The 26,592-nt window shown below is 48.5% G+C and overlaps 1 protein-coding gene across 1 annotated transcript in view; it reads left to right on the top strand.

Moving 5' to 3' along the window:
- Nucleotides 1–26,592, top strand: part of PINX1 (PIN2 (TERF1) interacting telomerase inhibitor 1) — a 197,333-nt gene that overhangs the window by 68,849 nt on the left and 101,892 nt on the right. Inside the window, exon 6 of the mRNA XM_063915085.1 lies at nucleotides 7,196–7,275. Coding sequence (XP_063771155.1) covers nucleotides 7,196–7,275 — 80 coding nt within the window. The remainder of the gene's footprint in view (nucleotides 1–7,195; nucleotides 7,276–26,592) is intronic.

The raw sequence follows: 26,592 nt of genomic DNA, 5'->3' as shown, positions 1-26,592 counted from the left end.
GTTTTGCTTACAGATGCAAGGTCTCCGTCATGGGCCCTGCACTTGTTGCTGTTCTTCGGAGCTAACAGTCTGTCTTATAGGACCGTAGTTTGCTGGAAATCCTATTAAGATGACACTTGGATTTGTGTCAGTCTCACCCTTTTTAAGAGCGGTGACCTCATCGCTGAGATATGTTTTCCTCGTTGCTTAACAGGTTTGTAATCACTTGAAATGAAGCAGATGAGTGTTGGCATTCTGTAGGCAGGGGGATCTCCCATCATCCCATCGCAGCAAGGCGAGGTGGAGAAAGTGCTCGCAATCCGCACAGGCTAATCCAAAGTAATTGTTGTCAATGAGACCGAGAGCTTAAGACTGAGTCAGGCGAAGGGGTTGTGTGAATGCTACCTAAATTAAGTTTCCAATTATTGTCGCCATTACCATGAATTAGATAATGTGTGCATGTTGTTGTGGATGGAGGAGAGTACACGCAACACTGATGGTTACACGGAACATGAAAATGTCTGCAAAGCCCCCTATGCAGTGTTCCTCTTCCCATAGTTCAGTCTGGGGGGCTCGGATACCTTCACCACCTTCATTTATAACCGGCGGCGGTTGCAGCACATTCCAAAGTTCAAATAGTGGAGCCACCCCAACTGCCAGTGAGTCCCGGCCGGCAATGTTTGGGGTGGCAGTTGGTGCGGCTCCCCTATTTGAATTTTTAACTGCTCTTCACCGCCACCTCTGCAGCCGCCACCGTTTTGAACGGTTTGCCTTCACTCACATCCTCTCAGATTTTCCGTCAGATGGTGTAGGTCCGTGATCACTGGAACCCAGAATGATGATGATCTCCCTTTTCTCTAACGTCCTAGTGGATGCTGGGGACTCCGAAAGGACCATGGGGAATAGCGGCTCCGCAGGAGACTGGGCACAAATTAAAAGCTTTAGGACTAGCTGGTGTGCACTGGCTCCTCCCCCTATGACCCTCCTCCAAGCCTCAGTTAGATTTTGTGCCCGAACGAGAAGGGTGCAATCTAGGTGGCTCTCCTGAGCTGCTTAGAGTAAAAGTTTAAATAGTTTTTTTATTTTCAGTGAGACCTGCTGGCAACAGGCTCACTGCATCGAGGGACTTAGGGGAGAGAAACGAACTCACCTGCGTGCAGAGTGGATTGGGTTTCTTAGGCTACTGGACATTAGCTCCAGAGGGACGATCACAGGCCCAGCCATGGATGGGTCCCGGAGCCGCGCCACCGGCCCCCTTACAGATGCTGAAGCAAGAAGAGGTCCATAAATCGGCGGCAGAAGACTTTCCTGTCTTCATAAGGTAGCGCACAGCACTGCAGCTGTGCGCCATTGCTCTCAGCACACTTCACACTCCGGTCACTAAGGGTGCAGGACGCTGGGGGGGGGCGTCCTGGGAAGCAATGAATTTACCTTAGTTGGCGAAAAATACATCACATGTAGCTCCTGGGCTATATGGATGTATTTAACCCCTGCCAGTTTTCCAGAAAAAAGCGGGAGAAGAACCCGCTGTGAAGGGGGCGGGGCCTATCTCCTCAGCACACAGCGCCATTTTTCCCACACAGCTCCGCTGGTAGGAAGGCTCCCAGAATCTCCCCTGCATCCTGCAACTACAGAAACAGGGTAAAAAAGAGAGGGGGGCACTTATTTGGCAAAATAACAGATATAAGCAGCTATAAGGGATAGACACTTATTGTAAGGTTGTCCCTATACATATATAGCGCTCTGGTGTGTGCTGGCAAACTCTCCCTCTGTCTCCCCAAAGGGCTAAGTGGGTCCTGTCCTCTATCAGAGCATTCCCTGTGTGTGTGCTGGGTGTCGGTACGTGTGTGTCGACATGTATGAGGAGGAAAATGATGTGGAGGCGGAGCAATTGCCTATAATGGTGAGGTCACCCCCTAGGGAGTCGACACCTGAATGGATGGCCGTAATTAAGGAATTACGTGACATTGTCGGCACGTTACAGAAAACTGTTGACGACATGAGACAGCCGGCAGCTCAGTTAGTGCCTGTCCAGGCGTCTCAAACACCGTCAGGGGCTATTAAACGCCCGTTACCTCAGTGGGTCGACACGGACCCAGACACAGACACTGACTCCAGTGTCGACGGTGAAGAAACAAACGTATTTTCCAGTAGGGCCACACGTTACATGATCACGGCAATGAAGGAGGTTTTGCACATCTCTGATACTGCAAGTACCACAAAAAGGGGTATTATGTGGGGTGTGAAAAAACTACCCGTAGTTTTTCCTGAATCAGATGAATTGAATGAAGTGTGTGATGAAGCGTGGGTTACCCCCGACAGAAAACTGCTAATTTCTAAAAAATTATTGGCACTATATCCCTTCCCACCAGAGGTTAGGGCTCACACGCTTATCAAAACAAGTGGCGTTACCGTCTCCAGAAACGGCCGCCCTTAAGGAGCCAGCAGATAGGAGGCTGGAAAATATCCTTAAAAGTATATACACACATACTGGTGTTATACTGCGACCAGCAATCGCCTCAGCCTGGATGTGCAGTGCTGGGGTGGCTTGGTCGGATTCCCTGACTGAAAATATTGATACCCTGGACAGGGACAATATATTATTGACTATAGAGCATTTAAAGGATGCATTCCTATATATGCGAGATGCACAGAGAGACATTTGCACTCTGGCATCAAGAGTAAGTGCGATGTCCATTTCTGCCAGAAGAGATTATGGACGCGACAGTGGTCAGGGGATGCGGATTCCAAACGGCATATGGAAGTATTGCCGTATAAAGGGGAGGAGTTATTTGGGGGCAGTCTATCGGACCTGGTGGCCACGGCAACGGCTGGGAAATCCACCTTTTTACCCCAAGTCACCTCGCAGCAGAAAAAGATACCGCCTTTTCAGGCTCAGTCCTTTCGTCCCCATAAGGGCAAGCGGGCAAAAGGCCACTCATATCTGCCCCGGGGCAGAGGAAGGGGAAAAAGACTACAACAGACAGCTTCTTCCCACGACCAGAAGCCCTCCCCCGCTTCTGCCAAGTCCTCAGCATGACGCTGGGGCCTTACAAGCGGACTCAGGCACGGTGGGGGCCCGTCTCAAGAATTTCAGCGCGCAGTGGGCTCACTCGCAAGTGGACCCCTGGATCCTGCAGGTAGTATCTCAGGGGTACAAATTGGAATTCGAGACGTCTCCCCCTCGCCGGTTCTTGAAGTCTGCTTTACCAACGTCTACCCCCGACAGGGAGGCGGTATTGGAAGCCATTCACAAGCTGTATTCCCAGCAAGTGATAATCAAGGTACCCCTCCTACAACAGGGAAAGGGGTATTACTCCACGCTGTTTGTGGTACCGAAGCCGGACGGCTCGGTGAGACCCATTTTAAATCTGAAAACCTTGAACACTTACATAAAAAGGTTCAAGTTCAAGATGGAGTCACTCAGAGCAGTGATAGCGAACCTGGAAGAAGGGGACTACATGGTGTCTCTGGACATCAAGGATGCTTACCTCCATGTCCCAATTTGCCCTTCTCACCAAGGGTACCTCAGGTTTGTGGTACAGAACTGTCACTATCAGTTTCAGACGCTGCCGTTTGGATTGTCCACGGCACCCCGGGTCTTTACCAAGGTAATGGCCGAAATGATGATTCTTCTTCGAAGAAAAGGCGTCTTAATTATCCCTTACTTGGACGATCTCCTGATAAGGGCATGGTCCAGAGAACAGTTAGAGGTCGGAGTAGCACTATCGCAAATAGTACTACGACAGCACGGATGGATTCTAAATATTCCAAAATCGCAGCTGATTCCGACGACACGTCTGCTGTTCCTAGGGATGATTCTGGACACAGTACAGAAAAAGGTGTTTCTCCCGGAAGAGAAAGCCAGGGAGTTATCCGACCTAGTCAGGAAACTCCTAAGACCAGGCCAGGTGTCAGTGCATCAGTGCACAAGGGTCCTGGGAAAGATGGTGGCTTCTTACGAAGCGATTCCATTCGGCAGATTCCACGCAAGAACTTTTCAGTTGGATCTGCTAGACAAATGGTCCGGATCGCATCTTCAAATGCATCAGCGGATAACCCTGTCTCCAAGGACAAGGGTGTCTCTCCTGTGGTGGTTACAGAGTGCTCATCTCCTAGAGGGCCGCAGATTCGGCATTCAGGATTGGGTCCTGGTGACCACGGATGCCAGCCTGAGAGGCTGGGGAGCAGTCACACAGGGAAAAAATTTCCAGGGCTTGTGGTCAAGCATGGAAACGTCACTTCACATAAATATCCTGGAACTAAGGGCCATTTACAATGCCCTAAGTCAGGCAAGGCCTCTGCTTCAGGGTCAGCCAGTATTGATCCAGTCGGACAACATCACGGCAGTCGCCCACGTAAACAGACAGGGCGGCACAAGAAGCAGGAGGGCAATGACGGAAGTGGCAAGGATTCTTCGCTGGGCGGAAAATCATGTGATAGCACTGTCAGCAGTGTTCATTCCGGGAGTGGAATGATTGTAAACCGTTGGGAAAAACCAAAGGTGGACATGATGGCGTCTCGCCTCAACAAAAAACTGGACAGATATTGTTCCAGGTCAAGGGACCCTCAGGCAATAGCTGTGGACGCTCTGGTAACACCGTGGGTGTACCGGTCAGTGTATGTGTTCCCTCCTCTTCCTCTCATACCAAAAGTACTGAGAATCATAAGAAGGACAGGAGTAAGGACTATACTCGTGGCTCCGGATTGGCCAAGAAGGACTTGGTACCCGGAAATTCAAGAGATGCTCACGGAAGACCCGTGGCCTCTACCTCTAAGACAGGACCTGCTCCAGCAGGGACCATGTCTGTTCCAAGACTTACCGCGGCTGCGTTTGACGGCATGGCGGTTGAACGCCGGATCCTGAAGGAGAAAGGCATTCCGGATGAAGTCATCCCTACCCTAATCAAAGCCAGGAAGGATGTAACCGTACAACATTATCACCGTATTTGGCGTAAATATGTTGCGTGGTGCGAGGCCAGGAAGGCCCCTACGGAGGAATTTCAACTGGGTCGATTCCTGCATTTCCTGCAAACAGGACTGTCTATGGGCCTCAAATTAGGGTCCATTAAGGTTCAAATTTCGGCCCTGTCGATATTCTTCCAAAAAGAACTAGCTTCTGTACCTGAAGTTCAGATGTTTGTCAAGGGAGTACTGCGTATACAGCCTCCTTTTGTGCCTCCAGTGGCACCTTGGGATCTCAATGTAGTGTTGGGATTCCTAAAATCACATTGGTTTGAACCACTCACCACTGTGGACTTGAAGTATCTCACTTGGAAAGTGGTAATGCTGTTAGCCCTGGCTTTAGCCAGGCGTGTATCAGAATTGGCGGCTTTATCCTATAAAAGCCCTTACCTAATTTTTCATACGGACAGGGCAGAATTGAGGACTCGTCCTCAATTTCTCCCTAAGGTGGTTTCAGCATTTCACTTAAACCAACCTATAGTGGTGCCTGCGGCTACTAGGGACTTGGAGGATTCCAAGTTGCTGGACGTAGTCAGGGCCCTGAAAATATATGTTTCCAGGACGGCTGGAGTCAGAAAATCTGACTCGCTGTTTATCCTGTATGCACCCAACAAGCTGGGTGCTCCTGCTTCTAAGCAGACTATTGCTCGTTGGATTTGTAGTACAATTCAGCTTGCACATTCTGTGGCAGGCCTGCCACAGCCAAAATCTATAAAAGCCCATTCCACACGGAAAGTGGGCTCATCTTGGGCGGCTGCCCGAGGGGTCTCGGCTTTACAACTTTGCCGAGCAGCTACTTGGTCAGGGGCACACCCTGGCTGAGGAGGACCTGGAGTTCTCTCATTCGGTGCTGCAGAGTCATCCGCACTCTCCCGCCCGTTTGGGAGCTTTGGTATAATCCCCATGGTCCTTTCGGAGTCCCCAGCATCCACTAGGACGTTAGAGAAAATAAGAATTTACTTACCGATAATTCTATTTCTCATAGTCCGTAGTGGATGCTGGGCGCCCATCCCAAGTGCGGATTGTCTGCAATACTTGTACATAGTTATTGTTACAAAAATCGGGTTATTATTGTTGTGAGCCATCTTTTCAGAGGCTCCTACGTTTGTCATACTGTTAACTGGGTTCAGATCACAGGTTGTACAGTGTGATTGGTGTGGCTGGTATGAGTCTTACCCGGGATTCAAAATCCTTCCTTATTGTGTACGCTCGTCCGGGCACAGTATCCTAACTGAGGCTTGGAGGAGGGTCATAGGGGGAGGAGCCAGTGCACACCTGCTAGTCCTAAAGCTTTTAATTTGTGCCCAGTCTCCTGCGGAGCCGCTATTCCCCATGGTCCTTTCGGAGTCCCCAGCATCCACTACGGACTATGAGAAATAGAATTATCGGTAAGTAAATTCTTATTATTTATGTACACTCATATCCTTCTTTCTCTCTCTCTCTGTAATCCGGCTCTTCCAGGGTTTGGGCCGGGAAGGTCCATCTCCTTGTAGCTCTGTTACTGAAGAGGGCTTTCTGGATGCTGCCAAAGTACCCTGACACAGCAACAGCAGCCGACCGCCCTGTGTCCGCAGAGTCCCCCGTGTCCCAAAAATATGTATGGTTGACTGTGTAAACCCTGTAACGTATAAAATACAGGTTATGATGTGGGTATAGCAGAACTTTATCCATGTCTGGTGTGTATTGGGTACCCACCGGTACCTACAAACAATGTAACTGATCTGTATGTAGGGTCTATAACCAGGTTTGCGCTCAGCACACACAACACTAGAACGCAGTGCGGACACGCTTTACCCAGAGATGTAATAATGTGGTCGCTGTGGATTGTGTATTGTGCTTAGCCGGTTCTCTGTTTTAGATCTGCGCGCAATACGTCACAGCGGCAGGACGTTCTACCCCTCTGTCTTTTTCAATCTGACGATTGATAGTTGTTACTATATCAATTTTCACGTGAATGTGTGAAATATGTTTGTTACTGACCAGCTCCAGCACCAGTGTCCTTATCCGTCCCTGAACCTCTGTCGCCGTTCCCTCTAGCAGCTGCGTGATCCGGCTGTGCGCTGCGGAGGGTGCGCCGAAGGTGGAGTCTGTGATTTTATGACGGCTCCGGATATCAAATATTTGAAAGTGTTTTATTTTGTTTCCCCCACATAGAAAGCTGTGTAGGGAGTGGGGGCAATGGATTGCAGGTATAATAAATGTAAGTGTCTCTCTCTGTGTGTGGCTCAGTCTCTACCATTCTCCCTCACAGGAAAGGATTTGTCCAGCCGCAGCGATACCGATCTCGCCTGCATATTTGGAAAGCGGGAAAAAGTGAAGAAGCCGACTGAGGTAATTCGTTATTTTTGCTTTTAAATTGGACTTGTCACCTCAGTAAGGGCCGTGCCAGCCGCTATTGCATGTGAGCAGCGCTAAAATTTGTGGCAATGCACCAGTAGTTGCATTGCTCGGTGCCTCGTGCCTCGATGATGTGCCTCGATGATGTGCCTCGTTTCAAGTGCAGCCATATTCTGATTCATCCCAACAGAAATCTGCTAGACCTCAGACAAGTGTGATGCTATACCTCATGAACAGGGTGTAATGTGTAGATGTGTTGCAGGAGGGTTCCTGGCTCACTGGCTACACTAATGCCAGCTCCAGAGGCCTACCTGGTCTGGCTGTAACAAGAGTACACATTACAGGCGTCGCACAGCTAGGAATAGCCGCAAACGCTTACTAAGTGATTATAATTCCTCTGCTGACTGATTAATCCCAGCGATAGGAATGTAGGGGTTCTAGGTACCATCGGAGGGGACACGCGGGAAGGGAAATCCAAACCGTATCCTCTTACCTGCCCCCATTGTAGAATCTCTATGCTACCACCGAGCCTTACATTTCTGAAGCAAGTGCGGCTGCTGCGGCCAGAGGTAAGAGGACGAGTCTACAAGGGGGTGGCAGCATTTAGGAAATCATTGCAGGTGGCATTCCCACACAGTGTTGGAGTACATGGCGCCCACAATGACTGAAGAGGGTTTGTTGGGAAGGGGCTTTAAGGTCTCAAGATGGCGCTGCAGCCATAAACACAGTACACACAGTGATAACACAAATGCAGACATGTAATCACCTAAAATATAGGAGAATCATTGTGGATACTTAATGTAAATTAGCTAACACTGTACATGCACCTGTCCTATCTTCCTGCAGACACTGCACACAGTGCGTAGTGTGACGCTCATCATTCTCCTGGGGTGCCGGTAGTTGTACAGTAACATTATTCTCACACTGTACATGCACCTGTCCTATCCTCCTGCAGAGACCGCACACAGTGCGTAGTGTGACGCTCATCATTCTCCTGGGGTGCCGGTAGTTGTACAGTAACATTATTCTCACACTGTACATGCACCTGTCCTATCCTCCTGCAGAGACCGCACACAGTGCGTAGTGTGACGCTCATCATTCTCCTGGGGTGCCGGTAGTTGTACAGTAACATTATTCTCACACTGTACATGCACCTGTCCTATCCTCCTGCAGACACCGCACACAGTGTGTAGTGTGACGCTCATCATTCTCCTGGGGTGCCGGTAGTTGTACAGTAACGTTATTCTCACACTGTACATGCACCTGTCCTATCCTCCTGCAGACACCGCACACAGTGTGTAGTGTGACGCTCATCATTCTCCTGGGGTACCGGTAGTTGTACAGTAACATTATTCTCACACTGTACATGCACCTGTCCTATCCTCCTGCAGACACCGCAACACAGTGTGTAGTGTGACGCTCATCATTCTCCTGGGGTGCCGGTAGTTGTACAGTAACATTATTCTCACACTGTACATGCACCTGTCCTATCCTCCTGCAGACACCGCACACAGTGTGTAGTGTGACGCTCATCATTCTCCTGGGGTGCCGGTAGTTGTACAGTAACATTATTCTCACACTGTACATGCACCTGTCCTATCCTCCTGCAGACACCGCACACAGTGTGTAGTGTGACGCTCATCATTCTCCTGGGTGCCGGTAGTTGTACAGTAACATTATTCTCACACTGTACATGCACCTGTCCTATCCTCCTGCAGAGACCACACACAGTGTGTAGTGTGACGCTCATCATTCTCCTGGGGTGCCGGTAGTTGTACAGTAACATTATTCTCACACTGTACATGCACCTGTCCTATCCTCCTGCAGAGACCACACACAGTGTGTAGTGTGACACTCATCATTCTCCTGGGGTGCTGGTAGTTGTACAGTAACATTATTCTCACACTGTACATGCACCTGTCCTGTCCTCCTGCAGACACCGCACACAGTGTGTAGTGTGACGCTCATCATTCTCCTGGGGTGCTGGTAGTTGTACAGTAACATTATTCTCACACTGTACATGCACCTGTACTATCCTCCTGCAGACACCGCACACAGTGTGTAGTGTGACGCTCATCATTCTCCTGGGGTGCTGGTAGTTGTACAGTAACGTTAATCTCACACTGTACATGCACCTGTACTATCCTCCTGCAGACACCGCACACAGTGTGTAGTGTGACGCTCATCATTCTCCTGGGGTACCGGTAGTTGTACAGTAACATTATTCTCACACTGTACATGCACCTGTCCTATCCTCCTGCAGACACCGCACACAGTGTGTAGTGTGACGCTCATCATTCTCCTGGGGTGCCGGTAGTTGTACAGTAACATTATTCTCACACTGTACATGCACCTGTCCTATCCTCCTGCAGACACCGCACACAGTGTGTAGTGTGACACTCATCATTCTCCTGGGGTGCCGGTAGTTGTACAGTAACATTATTCTCACACTGTACATGCACCTGTCCTATCCTCCTGCAGACACCGCACACAGTGTGTAGTGTGACGCTCATCATTCTCCTGGGGAGCCGGTAGTTGTACAGTAACATTATTCTCACACTGTACATGCACCTGTCCTATCCTCCTGCAGACACCACACACAGTGTGTAGTGTGACGCTCATCATTCTCCTGGGGTGCCGGTAGTTGTACAGTAACGTTATTCTCACACTGTACATGCACCTGTCCTATCTTCCTGCAGACACCGCACACAGTGTGTAGTGTGACACTCATCATTCTCCTGGGGTGCCGGTAGTTGTACAGTAACATTATTCTCACACTGTACATGCACCTTTCCTATCCTCCTGCAGACACCGCACACAGTGTGTAGTGTGACGCTCATCATTCTCCTGGTGTGCCGGTAGTTGTACAGTAACATTATTCTCACACTGTACATGCACCTGTCCTATCCTCCTGCAGACACCGCACACAGTGTGTAGTGTGACGCTCATCATTCTCCTGGGGTGCCGGTAGTTGTACAGTAACATTATTCTCACACTGTACATGCACCTGTCCTATCTTCCTGCAGACACCGCACACAGTGTGTAGTGTGACGCTCATCATTCTCCTGGGGTGCTGGTAGTTGTACAGTAACATTATTCTCACACTGTACATGCACCTGTACTATCCTCCTGCAGACACCGCACACAGTGTGTAGTGTGACGCTCATCATTCTCCTGGGGTGCCGGTAGTTGTACAGTAACATTATTCTCACACTGTACATGCACCTGTCCTATCCTCCTGCAGACACCGCACACAGTGTGTAGTGTGACGCTCATCATTCTCCTGGGGTGCTGGTAGTTGTACAGTAACATTATTCTCACACTGTACATGCACCTGTCCTATCCTCCTGCAGAGACCGCACACAGTGTGTAGTGTGACGCTCATCATTCTCCTGGGGTGCCGGTAGTTGTACAGTAACATTATTCTCACACTGTACATGCACCTGTCCTATCTTCCTGCAGACACCGCACACAGTGTGTAGTGTGACGCTCATCATTCTACTGGGGTGCCGGTAGTTGTACAGTAACATTATTCTCACACTGTACATGCACCTGTCCTATCTTCCTGCAGACACCGCACACAGTGTGTAGTGTGACGCTCATCATTCTCCTGGGTGCCGGTAGTTGTACAGTAACATTATTCTCACACTGTACATGCACCTGTCCTATCCTCCTGCAGACACCGCACACAGTGTGTAGTGTGACGCTCATCATTCTCCTGGGGTGCCGGTAGTTGTACAGTAACATTATTCTCACACTGTACATGCACCTGTCCTATCCTCCTGCAGACACCGCACACAGTGTGTAGTGTGACGCTCATCATTCTCCTGGGTGCCGGTAGTTGTACAGTAACATTATTCTCACACTGTACATGCACCTGTCCTATCCTCCTGCAGAGACCGCACACAGTGTGTAGTGTGACGCTCATCATTCTCCTGGGGTGCCGGTAGTTGTACAGTAACATTATTCTCACACTGTACATGCACCTGTCCTATCCTCCTGCAGAGACCGCACACAGTGTGTAGTGTGACGCTCATCATTCTCCTGGGGTGCAGGTAGTTGTACAGTAACATTATTCTCACACTGTACATGCACCTGTCCTATCCTCCTGCAGACACCGCACACAGTGTGTAGTGTGACGATCATCATTCTCCTGGGGTGCTGGTAGTTGTACAGTAACATTATTCTCACACTGTACATGCACCTGTCCTATCCTCCTGCAGACACCGCACACAGTGTGTAGTGTGACGCTCATCATTCTCCTGGGGTGCTGGTAGTTGTACAGTAACATTATTCTCACACTGTACATGCACCTGTCCTATCCTCCTGCAGACACCGCACACAGTGTGTAGTGTGACGCTCATCATTCTCCTGGGGTGCCGGTAGTTGTACAGTAACATTATTCTCACACTGTACATGCACCTGTCCTATCCTCCTGCAGACACCGCACACAGTGTGTAGTGTGACGCTCATCATTCTCCTGGGGTGCTGGTAGTTGTACAGTAACATTATTCTCACACTGTACATGCACCTGTCCTATCCTCCTGCAGACACCGCACACAGTGCATAGTGTGACGCTCATCATTCTCCTGGGGTGCTGGTAGTTGTACAGTAACATTATTCTCATACTGTACATGCACCTGTCCTATCCTCCTGCAGAGACCGCACACAGTGTGTAGTGTGACGCTCATCATTCTCCTGGGGTGCCGGTAGTTGTACAGTAACATTATTCTCACACTGTACATGCACCTGTCCTATCCTCCTGCAGACACCGCACACAGTGTGTAGTGTGACGCTCATCATTCTCCTGGGGTGCCGGTAGTTGTACAGTAACGTTATTCTCATACTGTATGTGCACCTGTACTATCCTCCTGCAGACACCGCACACAGTGTGTTGTGTGACACTCATCATTCTCCTGGGGTGCCGGTAGTTGTACAGTAACGTTATTCTCACACTGTACATGCACCTGTCCTATCCTCCTGCAGAGACCGCACACAGTGTGTAGTGTGACGCTCATCATTCTCCTGGGGAGCCGGTAGTTGTACAGTAACATTATTCTCACACTGTACATGCACCTGTCCTATCCGCCTGCAGACACCGCACACAGTGTGTAGTGTGACGCTCATCATTCTCCTGGGGAGCCGGTAGTTGTACAGTAACATTATTCTCACACTGTACATGCACCTGTCCTATCCTCCTGCAGACACCGCACACAGTGTGTAGTGTGACGCTCATCATTCTCCTGGGGTGCTGGTAGTTGTACAGTAACATTATTCTCACACTGTACATGCACCTGTCCTATCCTCCTGCAGAGACCACACACAGTGTGTAGTGTGACGCTCATCATTCTCCTGGGGTGCTGGTAGTTGTACAGTAACGTTATTCTCACACTGTACATGCACCTGTCCTATCCTCCTGCAGAGACCGCACACAGTGTGTAGTGTGACGCTCATCATTCTCCTGGGGTGCTGGTAGTTGTACAGTAACATTATTCTCACACTGTACATGCACCTGTCCTATCCTCCTGCAGACACCGCACACAGTGTGTAGTGTGACGCTCATCATTCTCCTGGGGTGCTGGTAGTTGTACAGTAACATTACTCTCACACTGTACATGCACCTGTCCTATCCTCCTGCAGACACCGCACACAGTGTGTAGTGTGACGCTCATCATTCTCCTGGGGTGCTGGTAGTTGTACAGTAACATTACTCTCACACTGTACATGCACCTGTCCTATCCTCCTGCAGACACCGCACACAGTGTGTAGTGTGACACTCATCATTCTCCTGGGTGCCGGTAGTTGTACAGTAACATTATTCTCACACTGTACATGCACCTGTCCTATCCTCCTGCAGACACCGCACACAGTGTATAGTGTGACGCTCATCATTCTCCTGGGGTGCCGGTAGTTTGTACAGTAACATTATTCTCACACTGTACATGCACCTGTCCTATCCTCCTGCAGAGACCGCACACAGTGTGTAGTGTGACGCTCATCATTCTCCTGGGGTGCCGGTAGTTGTACAGTAACATTATTCTCACACTGTACATGCACCTGTCCTATCCTCCTGCAGAGACCACACACAGTGTGTAGAATGACGCTCATCATTCTCCTGGGTGCCGGTAGTTGTACAGTAACATTATTCTCACACTGTACATGCACCTGTCCTATCCTCCTGCAGACACCGCACACAGTGTGTAGTGTGACGCTCATCATTCTCCTGGGGTGCCGGTAGTTGTACAGTAACATTATTCTCACACTGTACATGCACCTGTCCTATCCTCCTGCAGACACCGCACACAGTGTGTAGTGTGACGCTCATCATTCTCCTGGGGTGCTGGTAGTTGTACAGTAACGTTATTCTCACACTGTACATGCACCTGTCCTATCCTCCTGCAGACACCGCACACAGTGTGTAGTGTGACGCTCATCATTCTCCTGGTGTGCCGGTAGTTGTACAGTAACATTATTCTCACACTGTACATGCACCTGTCCTATCCTCCTGCAGACACCGCACACAGTGTGTAGTGTGACGCTCATCATTCTCCTGGTGTGCCGGTAGTTGTACAGTAACATTATTCTCACACTGTACATGCACCTGTCCTATCCTCCTGCAGACACCGCACACAGTGTGTAGTGTGACGCTCATCATTCTCCTGGGGTGCTGGTAGTTGTACAGTAACGTTATTCTCACACTGTACATGCACCTGTCCTATCCTCCTGCAGACACCGCACACAGTGTGTAGTGTGACGCTCATCATTCTCCTGGGGTGCTGGTAGTTGTACAGTAACATTATTCTCACACTGTACATGCACCTGTCCTATCCTCCTGCAGACACCGCACACAGTGTGTAGTGTGACACTCATCATTCTCCTGGGGTGCCGGTAGTTGTACAGTAACATTATTCTCACACTGTACATGCACCTGTCCTATCCTCCTGCAGACACCGCACACAGTGTGTAGTGTGACGCTCATCATTCTCCTGGGGTGCCGGAAGTTGTACAGTAACGTTATTCTCACACTGTACATGCACCTGTCCTATCCTCCTGCAGACACCGCACACAGTGTGTAGTGTGACGCTCATCATTCTCCTGGGGTGCCGGTAGTTGTACAGTAACATTATTCTCACACTGTACATGCACCTGTCCTATCCTCCTGCAGACACCGCACACAGTGTGTAGTGTGACGCTCATCATTCTCCTGGGGTGCCGGTAGTTGTACAGTAACATTATTCTCACACTGTACATGCACCTTTCCTATCCTCCTGCAGACACCGCACACAGTGTGTAGTGTGACGCTCATCATTCTCCTGGGGTGCCGGTAGTTGTACAGTAACGTTATTCTCACACTGTACATGCACCTGTCCTATCTTCCTGCAGACACCGCACACAGTGTGTAGTGTGACGCTCATCATTCTCCTGGGGTGCTGGTAGTTGTACAGTAACGTTATTCTCACACTGTACATGCACCTGTCCTATCCTCCTGCAGAGACCGCACACAGTGTGTAGTGTGACGCTCATCATTCTCCTGGGGTGCCGGTAGTTGTACAGTAACATTACTCTCACACTGTACATGCACCTGTCCTATCCTCCTGCAGAGACCACACACAGTGTGTAGTGTGACACTCATCATTCTCCTGGGGTGCCGGTAGTTGTACAGTAACGTTATTCTCACACTGTACATGCACCTGTCCTATCCTCCTGCAGACACCGCACACAGTGTGTAGTGTGACGCTCATCATTCTCCTGGGGTGCCGGTAGTTGTACAGTAACATTATTCTCACACTGTACATGCACCTGTCCTATCCTCCTGCAGAGACCGCACACAGTGTGTAGTGTGACGCTCATCATTCTCCTGGGGTGCTGGTAGTTGTACAGTAATGTTATTCTCACACTGTACATGCACCTGTCCTATCCTCCTGCAGACACCGCACACAGTGTGTAGTGTGACGCTCATCATTCTCCTGGGGTGCCGGTAGTTGTACAGTAACATTATTCTCACACTGTACATGCACCTGTCCTATCCTCCTGCAGACACCGCACACAGTGGGGTATATTTACTAAGATTCGTAATTTCCGAAAATAGGTCAAAGTTCAATCACGAATGACATCGAGAGTGTAAAACTGCAACTTTTTGAATTTATTACGATGGATTTACTAAGCTGTCGTATTCGTGTTTTTCTTTTCTTCCGATGTCGATGTCATTCGGTTTTTTTTTCCTAATTTTACGGCAGTGATTAGCAAAACACTGCCTTTTTTTTTTTACAATCAATCTCGGCCGGATCTGTGTGATCCGTGCTGGGGTTCTTTTTTTTTTTTTTTTTTAATTAAACAATGTAAAATCCCCAAAAAAATTGCGTGGGGTCCCCCCTCCTAAGCATAACCAGCCTCGGGCTCTTTGAGCCGATCCTGGTTGCAGAAATATGGGGGAAAAAATGACAGGGGTTCCCCCATATTTAAGCAACCAGCATCGGGCTCTGCGCCTGGTCCTGGTCCCAAAAATACGGGGGACAAAAAGAGTAGGGGTCCCCCGTATTTTTAAAACCAGCACCGGGCTCCACTAGCTGGACAGATAATGCCACAGCCGGGGGTCACTTTTATATAGTGCCCTGCGGCCGTGGCATCAAAAATCCAACTAGTCACCCCTGGCAGGGGTACCCTGGGGGAGTGGGGACCCCTTCAATCAAGGGGTCCCCCCCCCCCCAGCCACCCAAGGGCCAGGGGTGAAGCCCGAGGCTGTCCCCCCCCATCCAATGGGCTGCGGATGGGAGGGCTGATAGCCTTTGTTGTAAAATAAAAGATATTGTTTTTAGTAGCAGTACTACAAGTCCCAGCAAGCCTCCCCCGCATGCTGGTACTTGGAGAACCACAAGTACCAGCATGCGGCGGAAAAACGGGCCCGCTGGTACCTGTAGTACTACCACTAAAAAAATACCCAAAAAAACACAAGACACACACACCGTGAAAGTATAATTTTATTACATACATACACACATACATACATACATACTTACCTTATGTTCTCACGCAGGTCGGTCCTCTTCTCCAGTAGAATCCAAGGGGTACCTGTTGAAAAAATTATACTCACGAGATCCAGGGGTCCAGGCTCCTCGGGAAATCCAGGGATAATCCACGTACTTGAATAAAACAAAAAAACGGTTGCCCGACCACGAACTGAAAGGTGACCCATGTTTGCACATGGGTCACCTTCCCACGAATGCCAGAAACCCACTTTGCCTTCTGGCTAAGTGGGTTTCTTCAGCCAATCAGGGAGTGCCACGTTGTAGCACTCTCCTGATCAGCTGTGTGCTCCTGTCTTCACTGACAGGCGGCACACGGCAGTGTTACAATGTAGCGCCTATGCGCTACATTGTAACCAATGATGGGAACTTTCTGCCCTGCGGTTGACCTAAAGTGACGTCACCGCTGAGCAGAAAGTTCCCATCATTGGTTACAATGTAGCGCATAGGCGCTACATTGTAACACTGCCGCGTGCTGCCTGTCAGTGAGGACAGGACCACACAGCTGATCAGGAGGGTGCCACAACGTGGCACTCCCTGATTGGCTGAAGAAACCCACTTAGCCAGAAGGCAAAGTGGGTTTCTGGCATTCGTGGGAAGGTGACCCATGTGCAAACATGGGTCACCTTTCAGTTCGTGGTCGGGCAACCGTTTTTTTGTTTTATTCAAGTACGTGGATTATCCCTGGATTTGCCGAGGAGCCTGGACCACTGGATCTGGTGAGTAGAATTTATTCAACAGGTACCCCTTGGATTCTACTGGAGAAGAGGACCGACCTGCGTGGGAACTTAAGGTAAGTATGTATGTATGTGTGTATGTATGTAATAAAATTATACTTTCACGGTGTGTGTGTCTTGTGTTTTTTTGGGTATTTTTTTAGTGGTAGTACTACAGGTACCAGCGGGCCCGTTTTTCCGCCGCATGCTGGTACTTGTGGTTCTCCAAGTACCAGCATGCGGGGGAGGCTTGCTGGGACTTGTAGTACTGCTACTAAAAACAATATCTTTTATTTTACAACAAAGGCTATCAGCCCTCCCATCCGCAGCCCATTGGATGGGGGGGGACAGCCTCGGGCTTCACCCCTGGCCCTTGGGTGGCTGGGGGGGGGGGACCCCTTGATTGAAGGGGTTCCCACTCCCCCAGGGTACCCCGGCCAGGGGTGACTAGTTGGATTTTTGATGCCACGGCCGCAGGGCACTATATAAAAGTGACCCCCGGCTGTGGCATTATCTGTCCAGCTAGTGGAGCCCGGTGCTGGTTTTAAAAATACGGGGGACCCCTACTCTTTTTGTCCCCCGTATTTTTGGGACCAGGACCAGGCGCAGAGCCCGATGCTGGTTGCTTAAATATGGGGGAACCCCTGTCATTTTTTTCACCATATTTCTGCAACCAGGATCGGCTCAAAGAGCCCGAGGCTGGTTATGCTTAGGAGGGGGGACCCTACGCAATTTTTTTTGTAAAAATAAGCACTTTCCCACCCCTTCCCACTGATATACATGCACGGATCTCATGGATCCGTGCATGCCTATCCAAACACGAATAAAAAAAAAAGTTCTGTTTTTTTTTAGCACTTTTTTACGAGTTGTAATTTTTCACGGCAGTGTTTGTTCTTTTTTTGCTTTGCACTTCTTAGTAAATGACCGAGATTCATACTTAAACAGCCGCGTTTTGACCGATGGTGTATTCATTCGTAATTTTTTACCTGAACTAGCAAAAAATTACGAATGCCCTCATCACTGCCGTGATTAGTGTTTAGTAAATGACCGAGATTAACCGAGATGACACTTTGAAGAAAAAACGGCATCTCGGTCAAAATCGGGAGCTTAGTAAATATACCCCAGTGTGTAGTGTGACGCTCATCATTCTCCTGGGGTGCTGGTAGTTGTACAGTAATGTTATTCTCACACTGTACATGCACCTGTCCTATCCTCCTGCAGACACCGCACACAGTGTGTAGTGTGACGCTCATCATTCTCCTGGGTGCCGGTAGTTGTACAGTAACATTATTCTCACACTGTACATGCACCTGTCCTATCCTCCTGCAGACACCGCACACAGTGTATAGTGTGACGCTCATCATTCTCCTGGGGTGCCGGTAGTTGTACAGTAACGTTATTCTCACACTGTACATGCACCTGTCCTATCCTCCTGCAGACACCGCACACAGTGTATAGTGTGACACTCATCATTCTCCTGGGGTGCTGGTAGTTGTACAGTAACGTTATTCTCATACTGTATGTGCACCTGTACGAAGGGGGAGGTGTATCAAATCTTCACTAGAGAACAGGTGGATAAATTGCCCATAGCAGCCACTTCATTTCTCCCTGTCATTTTATAGAATGTACCTGGTAAAGGATAGCTGAATGCTGATTGGTTGGAGGTTTAATACATCTCCCTGTAAGTTCTCTACTGTTATAACACTGGGGTTCCTGAATTAAGGATGTGCTGCCCAACCAAACTGGAAGTAATTTTTCTAGTCCAGCTGAAGAGATGACATTTATTTGGTTGCTATGGGCGATGACACCTTTTCTCCTTCTGTTTTGTGCATAAGTATGCTAGGCTTTCCCCACTGTATTTGTCCTGTGTCGTCCCAAAGACTTACTTGATTTCAAACAGATCCTACGATTATTATCATACAGGCTCACACCAGTATCCTTTTTCATTATCTATCTGTTCCTGTACTGAGCCATGAATAACACTCATGTGGCGGGCTAACGCTGTGCGTTTTCTTCCACACCTCTCTGGGGCGGCCAGGTAGACTGTACGAGGTGGGGTGACGATGTGTGCTAAAACGCCATCACAGCGGCACATCACATCTTATTGCAATAACCTCCAAATTATGATATCGTTTGACTGCGGCGTTCTCTCTGAAATCGGGGGAAAGACGACACTCGCATGCGTTTTATGTACATAGTAATGACACCGTGCACTACGTATGACTGTGCTTATTATTGCACTGGTCCCGGCAGCACTTAGCAGAGTGATATGTGCGTTATATAATGAATTTGCACTTGTTCCCTGTTAATGTATTTTGTGGAGTTTAGGCTTGTGATTCATGAAGGCCTTTTGTCCTCCCTCCCACCCCTCATTTACACACAATAGGCAGTGCGGCAGGACTGGGACCCCAAATTGGCTGCCTACACGCATAAGGAATAAATACACAATTCCTGGTCAATACTTGAGATCGATTTCAATTGTCTCTTAGGCTCTGGAGTTAAAGCCGGATGCTGAGTGTGATGAGCCTCCTATGTACGGGGCATTTAATTCTGTCACAAGCCGGGGAGGGGAAGGGGGGGGGGGGGTTGCGCTGCTGGGAGCTGGCGCAGACTTTTACATGTAACGGTAAGTAGTGAGAAAGTCGCCGATCAAAAGGTCCACATTAATTATGTTGACGTGGTTAAACATTAACGTCGACACACAATTGTTGACATAGAATGTTAAGGCCTGAAATGTTGACATTCTCATGTTTTCTTCCATTAGGGTGAGAATTACACTATAAACTGATTATTAACATTTCAACAACGTCGCCATTACGTCAGTGTCTTCATGCTGAATGGTGCAGAAGTATTAATACTTTATCGCTGTTACGTAACCCTAGGCTCTCTGTGGCATGCTGGAAATTGTTGTTCCCCAATAACCTGCCACATTTGCCGCTTCAATCAGAATACACGTCACGCTTTGGCCAAAAATTGTAGTGATCATAAAAAAAATTTTTTTTAAATTGATCAAAAAGATTGAAATTCAGTTTGTGAGAGAGAGACGCACATACGGCCGACACGGAGAATGCCGATTGCAGGACTGGATTTAAAGGGAAATTTACGTGGCTTCTGGAACGATCCGTTACAGGACAAATGATGAATATGTATCTCCAACGTATATTGCAGAGCTGTACAATAGATAAATACTCTCTTGTTCATCTTCTGTAAATCTGATACTTTTTATTTATTAAGCAGCCCTTTAGATAAGCCTGTTACCGATGATTTATTCCAGAGAGATACAGTACGCTGAGGCAACAGCGGTACGCTGAGGCAACAGCGGTACGCTGAGTAGTCTGGAGTACCAGCAGTTTATTTCTTCTGCACCAGACAACAGGGGATGTGTAAATAAACTTGTAAATGTGGCTGCTGTGTACAGCACATTTACTGGCTAATAAATGTAATCCCGGAACGCTGCGTTCGCTCTCCGTGTCCTGAACAGACATGTATGAAGCGTTCGTAGCCTCTCCAGGATGTCGTACCTGGACATTGAGTGTGTCTGGATGGGGAGCGGGGTAAACGTGCCGGGGCTTGCAGGACTCTAAATCACAGCGCGTATTGTAGACACAGAAAGTGTTGAAATATATAATGTTCCTATTATCCTCAATGCAGAGACATTTATTGGGAGCGCTAAGGGCAGGTTCACCGACAAGTTAGGAGATACAGGAATATGTATATATACATTGTGTATGAAATATTACTCTGTATGGTGTTTAACAACGTCTGGGGTATATAATTATGTTGAAGTTAAGAGGCAGAAAGACAAATCTAGGGGATGGTCCGTCATTTTTTTACAGCCCTTCGGAAGTTGAGCAACACAGAAGTGTCTGGAAAAAGAGAAATACATAAAATAAAGAGCGTGCAGATGAGGTTTGGGGGCTGTATCTATCCCAGCGGTTCGTGCGTGGGACTTACAATGTAATCCATGTTTATTTACAATGGTAAAACAGAATGAAGAGTGAAAGGAAACTTTCTTGCAAAGTGTACATTAAAAAATGTCATTCGTATGCTCATCCTCTGATAAGATTTGCAGGGAAGTCGTGGATCGTTGGCTTTCTTCTGATTTTGGTGCAGGTGTAGGTCAGACCTGCGCTCTCTGATGCGATCCTTTGAGGTCGTGGCATGCAACATTTAACATGCGTGATTGCCACCCCTCGAACATGAGCTAGTGTTATTGTATATGTTCATTTTAGTGTTACAGCAACGAGGTCTTCAACTCCGAGTGCTCTCCTAGCAGGTACATAGCTGGAGATTTACTTGTCTGGCAACAGCCTAAGCCTCCTGGCCTCTAAATGACCAAAATTGTGTCCATGAAAGAATTAACAGCAGGTTTCATTAGCAACCTTCACTTAATTTAAACCTGCATCTCATTTCTTAGTATCTGGTAGCTTATTTAACAGCTGAAAATAAAAAGGCGCTGTGGCATCCTCATTTCTTTTAGCCAGCCCCTGTATTATCCAACCAGCAGCTTTACGGATAGTGACCAGGCCCTCACTGGAGGTCTAGTAGGCTTTAATAAAGGAAAGGGGGTGTATGCCAATATAATAAACAGACCGTCCCGGAGCTAAAAAATATAAGGGCAGTTCCTTGGTGCACTAGTGGTGTTGCGAACATTGGTAATTTTGAGAGGTGCTTCTCCGTAACACCATAGCACCTGTCCCTAAGCATTCTCTATTTGGGACCGACTATCCCCAACTTCATGCTAGAGGGGAGAAGAACAAAACAAATGACAAATATATCTAATCTATAAACTAATATCTAAACTTGTAATTTTTATTTATCCATTTTAATGTTGATATTCATATTTTAGTCACCAGGGGGAGTCCTGTAGTTGGTCTGTGTAGTAATGTGTACTCCATGATAACGTCTTACAGACTGTGCTGTGTAAAGCCCAGTACTCACGGGCCGATCAAGGAGAGATGCGTGCTGAGCGAACCGCTCAGCACACATCTCTCCTGCCGCTCAGCACAGCGCGATCTGTGCTGAGCGTGCGGGGGGAGACGGGGGGGCCGCTCACTTCACCCAGCGGGTGAAGTGAGCGACCCGCTAGATTGGCCTGCATGCAGGCCAATCTAGCAGCGGCGATAGCGATGTGCGGGGCCGCGCATCGCTATCGCCGAGGGGGCTACACACGGAGCGATCCTGCCGATATTCTAAGCAATCTAGTCAGATTGCTTAGAATATCGCTCCGTGAGTACCCCCCTTAAGCCCAGTACTCACGGGCCGATCAAGGAGAGATGCGTGCTGAGCGAACCGCTCAGCACACATCTCTCCTGCCGCTCAGCACAGCGCGATCTGTGCTGAGCGTGCGGGGGGAGACGGGGGGGCCGCTCACTTCACCCAGCGGGTGAAGTGAGCGACCCGCTAGATTGGCCTGCATGCAGGCCAATCTAGCAGCGGCGATAGCGATGTGCGGGGCCGCGCATCGCTATCGCCGAGGGGGCTACACACGGAGCGATCCTGCCGATATTCTAAGCAATCTAGTCAGATTGCTTAGAATATCGCTCCGTGAGTACCCCCCTTAAACATCAATACGTTTGCCCCAGATGCTCATTTAAATTCCTCTTTTGTATTATGCTCCTCTTACGGGGAGGGAGCTGAACAGGAGGCGGTTGGAGAATAGAGTAGGGTAATAGCACTAGGACCTCTCGCTGGCGATCAGTCAGTTTCCATGGCTCGGTCACTCTTCGGCTCACGGTGATTCCAGGTGAATTCATAGGGGGTTCAGTTCGGTTCAATGCTTTGCCATGATCAGCTGCGTGCATCACTACTGCAATAGCCCAAGCTCTACGTTTCCTGCGCTTCTCTGTTGGAAGGGAGGAGAACATTCTATGCACAGTGCATTCGCCTGACTGCTCCAGAGGCACTTTGCTGGTCATAGAGGTGGACACTTGTAAAGCCAGATGCACACTATGAGATTTTGTCCAGCGTAGACTGGTTCAGACCGACCAAAATGATGTACAGCGTACACACTACCCAATAATCGTTTATTATTAGTTTTCACCAGTTATTTATATAGCGCACACATATTCCGCAGCGCTTTACAGAGAATATTTGGCCATTCCCATCAGTCCCTGCCCCAGTGGAGCTTACAATCTCAGGGAGACATTTACTAAGCAGTGATAAGAGCGAAGAAGTGAGCCAGTGGATAAGTTGCCCATGGCAACCAATCAGCACTGAAGTAACATCTATAATTTGCATACTATAAAATGATACAGAGCTGCTGATTGGTTGATGGGGCAACTACTCCACTGGCTCACTTCTCCGCTCTTATCACTGCTTAGTAAATGTCCCCCATATATTCCCTACCACATGTACATGTACACACACTCATGCTAGGGTTAGTTGCCAATTAACCTACCAGTATATGTTTGGATTGCGAGAGGAAATCGGAGTACCCAGAGGAAACCCACACAAGTACGGGGAGAATATACAAACTCCACACAGTTAGGGCCATGGTGGAAATCAAACTGATGACCTCAGTGCTGTTAGGCAGTAATGCTAACCATTACACCATCCGTACTGCCAGCACTCTTGTACACCACACACTAGACATCTGCTGAGGTGTGTACACACAGCATTTTCTGAGCGATCCCAAACTTACGTGAGCGACAGCGTGTGCAGGACATGCTATACCGGGAGACGCAGTTTGTACCGACCGTCGTTAACACTAAACAATTAGCCGACTTACAACCCAATATCTGTCAGGTCGGACGAAAAATTGTATAGTATGTACCTAGCGTAAGACCTGGGTGATAGTCTGGCAGATCTGGTCCCCCTCACCTGCCAGCATCCTGCTAAATATGCATCTGATAAAGTATGGCCACTGTTTGGCATCATTGTATATGACGGTTCCGGTATGAATGGTCGACCATGTTATGGTCGACAGTCATTAGGTCGGCCACTATTGGTCGACATTGAAATGGTCGACATGGACACATGGTCGACACATGAAAAGGTCGACATGAGTTTTTTGAACTTTTTTGGGTGTCGTTTTTTGCGTAATGTGAATGGGAACCCCAATTAGTGCACCGCGTCCCCTCGCATGGCTCGCTTCTCTCGCCATGCTTCGGGTATGGTGCCTTCGCTCCGCTACCGCTTTGCTCGGCACAGATTACCGTTCCAATCGTAGTCCACGTAGATCGTAAAGTATGGAAAAGTTCCCCAAAAGAAAAAAAAAGTTAAACTCATGTCGACCATTTTCATGTGTCGACCATGTGTCCATGTCGACCATGTCAATGTCGACCAATAGTGGTCGACCTAATGACTGTCGACCATAACATGGTCGACCATCTGAACGGATACCGTATATGACATGTTGTGTGTATTATGGTCCTGAATAATAATAATACATGAAATATCTGGAGTGTTTATACCGGGCTAAATAACTCCACAGTGTGTCTTCCCCCTGCTGCCACTGTAGGAGGGGGGAGCTGCTGTAGCTCAGAGCAGGTAGAGAGGGACTGACAGTCTGGCAGGCTTGTCCTGCAGAAATACTGTGTGGTTTTGTTCGAGTCCCACCAAGGGTGGAGCCAGTGACGTCACCGCATACGAGCCTTCTCTTTCTGCGACCTGTATCAGACACTGGTCTCCAGTTGTGGGAGGAGCTACAGCTGTCGATAGTGGTGGGGGGAGGTCAGGGTAACACTGAACGGCGTGGTTAATTTCAGAACATTTGAATTTCAGGTTCAGTTTGGCTTTTTAAGTCAGAGGGATAATATAATAATCCAAGGGCCATTGTGACTGTCATTATCGTTATAATCTACAGCAGTAAATTGCAATGTGCACAAATAAAATTTCCAGGAGTTTATACATCACATGATTAAAGTTTCCCTGGTGGCAGCGGCTGGTACACCAGTGTATACGGCTGATCTCTGCCTGCGCTTCCCAGCAGGCTTCTCCCTGAAACTATTTTTCTTATTGGATTTTCTCTTTTCCCTGAAGCGGGCCGTTTCCTTCCTCCTCCCCCAGCTGTGCTTCCTGCTGCAGCCTTATCCAAAGGGAAAGACTGGCTGCTCACACAGGGGCCTGACCTGCGGCGAGCGCCACTCTCTGATCCTACACGAGCCGTCCCTCTGACCAGTAACAGAAATAGTAACAGGGTCTTGTGAGCTGCTGACCCCACTGCAGACACCTTTTAACCATTTAATTCTCCTTCCCGCGTGTGTCATACAGTAACCCCAGGACACTGCTGATGCGTCCGTGGCCTCGTGAGTCAGACTGCGGCCTCGTCATACGCTGGTATTTGTCACCCGCAATACACTCATATCTGTAGGCATTTGCTGAAATGTTTGTCGTCCTATAGTATAGACCAGTGATTTTCAATTCCAGTCCTTAAGTGCCACCAACAGGTCATGTTTTCTGGATTTATTTATTTAGCTGAGTCCCACCTACTTCCACAGACAGATCCTCAAAACATGACTTGTTGGGGTTACTGGAGGGTGGAGAACCACTGGTATAGACCTTAGGGAAGGAAAGGAGGTTTATGTAATGGCTCATACTTTTAATAGTTGCCCTTTTTGACTACTAAGGAGGCAATTCAATTCTAGGTGATGTTGGGGCTATTCACGTAATGTGCTGCAGCAGCTGCGCACAACAACGCCGCAACATCACACATGTAGCCTTGTGCCCCTATAGGGGTGTGCAGGAAACACATGTGATGTCAGGTTATGGTATGTGCCGGTGATGTCTGCACCCTTAATGAATGTGTTCCTAGAGTTAATTAGGAATATAACGAGCAGCTTTTCCAGCCCTCCCTAAGAGCAGGTTGCAGTCTTTATTACATAGCTTATTGCCATTTTGGTGTAGCGGAACGCTGGATTTGCCAGGCTCGGTATCTCATATCGTTAATGGGTTGCTCACTTTCTGATGGCTTCAGGTTACTTTCTTGTATGTTCCCTCTTGCTACTTTTTATTAAATGTTTGTGTTTATTTTTTAAGGTTCCGGTCAGTATTTTTTAGCCCTGTCTTTATACTGTCGAAGTCAGAAAAATGTCTTAATGCACACTGCCATATTTGCACCGCACACTGGTCCGTGCTGCGCATGCGTACGCTCTCCCGTGGAAGCGCATACCCGCAATAGCGTGCACTCGCACGCGCAGTATGCGCATTTACGGTAGAGTTTATGTGATCGTAGCGTGCGACTCATTCGTTACAAAAGTTCACAATTAATGTCGTTTATAGATCATGTTCCCCTCAATAGTTTCTGTAAGTTTGGTTTAGATAGGATGTCCCTGAGCGGAGGAATCCCTCTTTGTATTGCACGAAGGGTCTAACAGGAGTCATACAGCAGTGTTTGGTACCCATCGGAAGAGTATTTAATTAGCAATATTCCGGTGTTGGTTTGGAGCGTATTAATCGCTCGTGCGAATAGTTATGGACATAAGAAGTTTATGTCCATTTCTATGATTTGCACATACTCAGGTATGCGGCGGGAAACCCAGTTTCCCACCCACCTGAGCTGTTGGAAATCGTCACAGCCCACCTGTATGAATCACCCTATGACCTTTGGTTACAGTACAGGGTCGAATTCC

The sequence above is a fragment of the Pseudophryne corroboree genome, chromosome 4 (genome assembly GCF_028390025.1).
Source record: "Pseudophryne corroboree isolate aPseCor3 chromosome 4, aPseCor3.hap2, whole genome shotgun sequence".
NCBI classification, from domain to species: domain Eukaryota; kingdom Metazoa; phylum Chordata; class Amphibia; order Anura; family Myobatrachidae; genus Pseudophryne; species Pseudophryne corroboree.
Note: the sequence above shows the minus strand (reverse complement) of the source record. Positions and strands in the feature narration are given on the sequence as shown.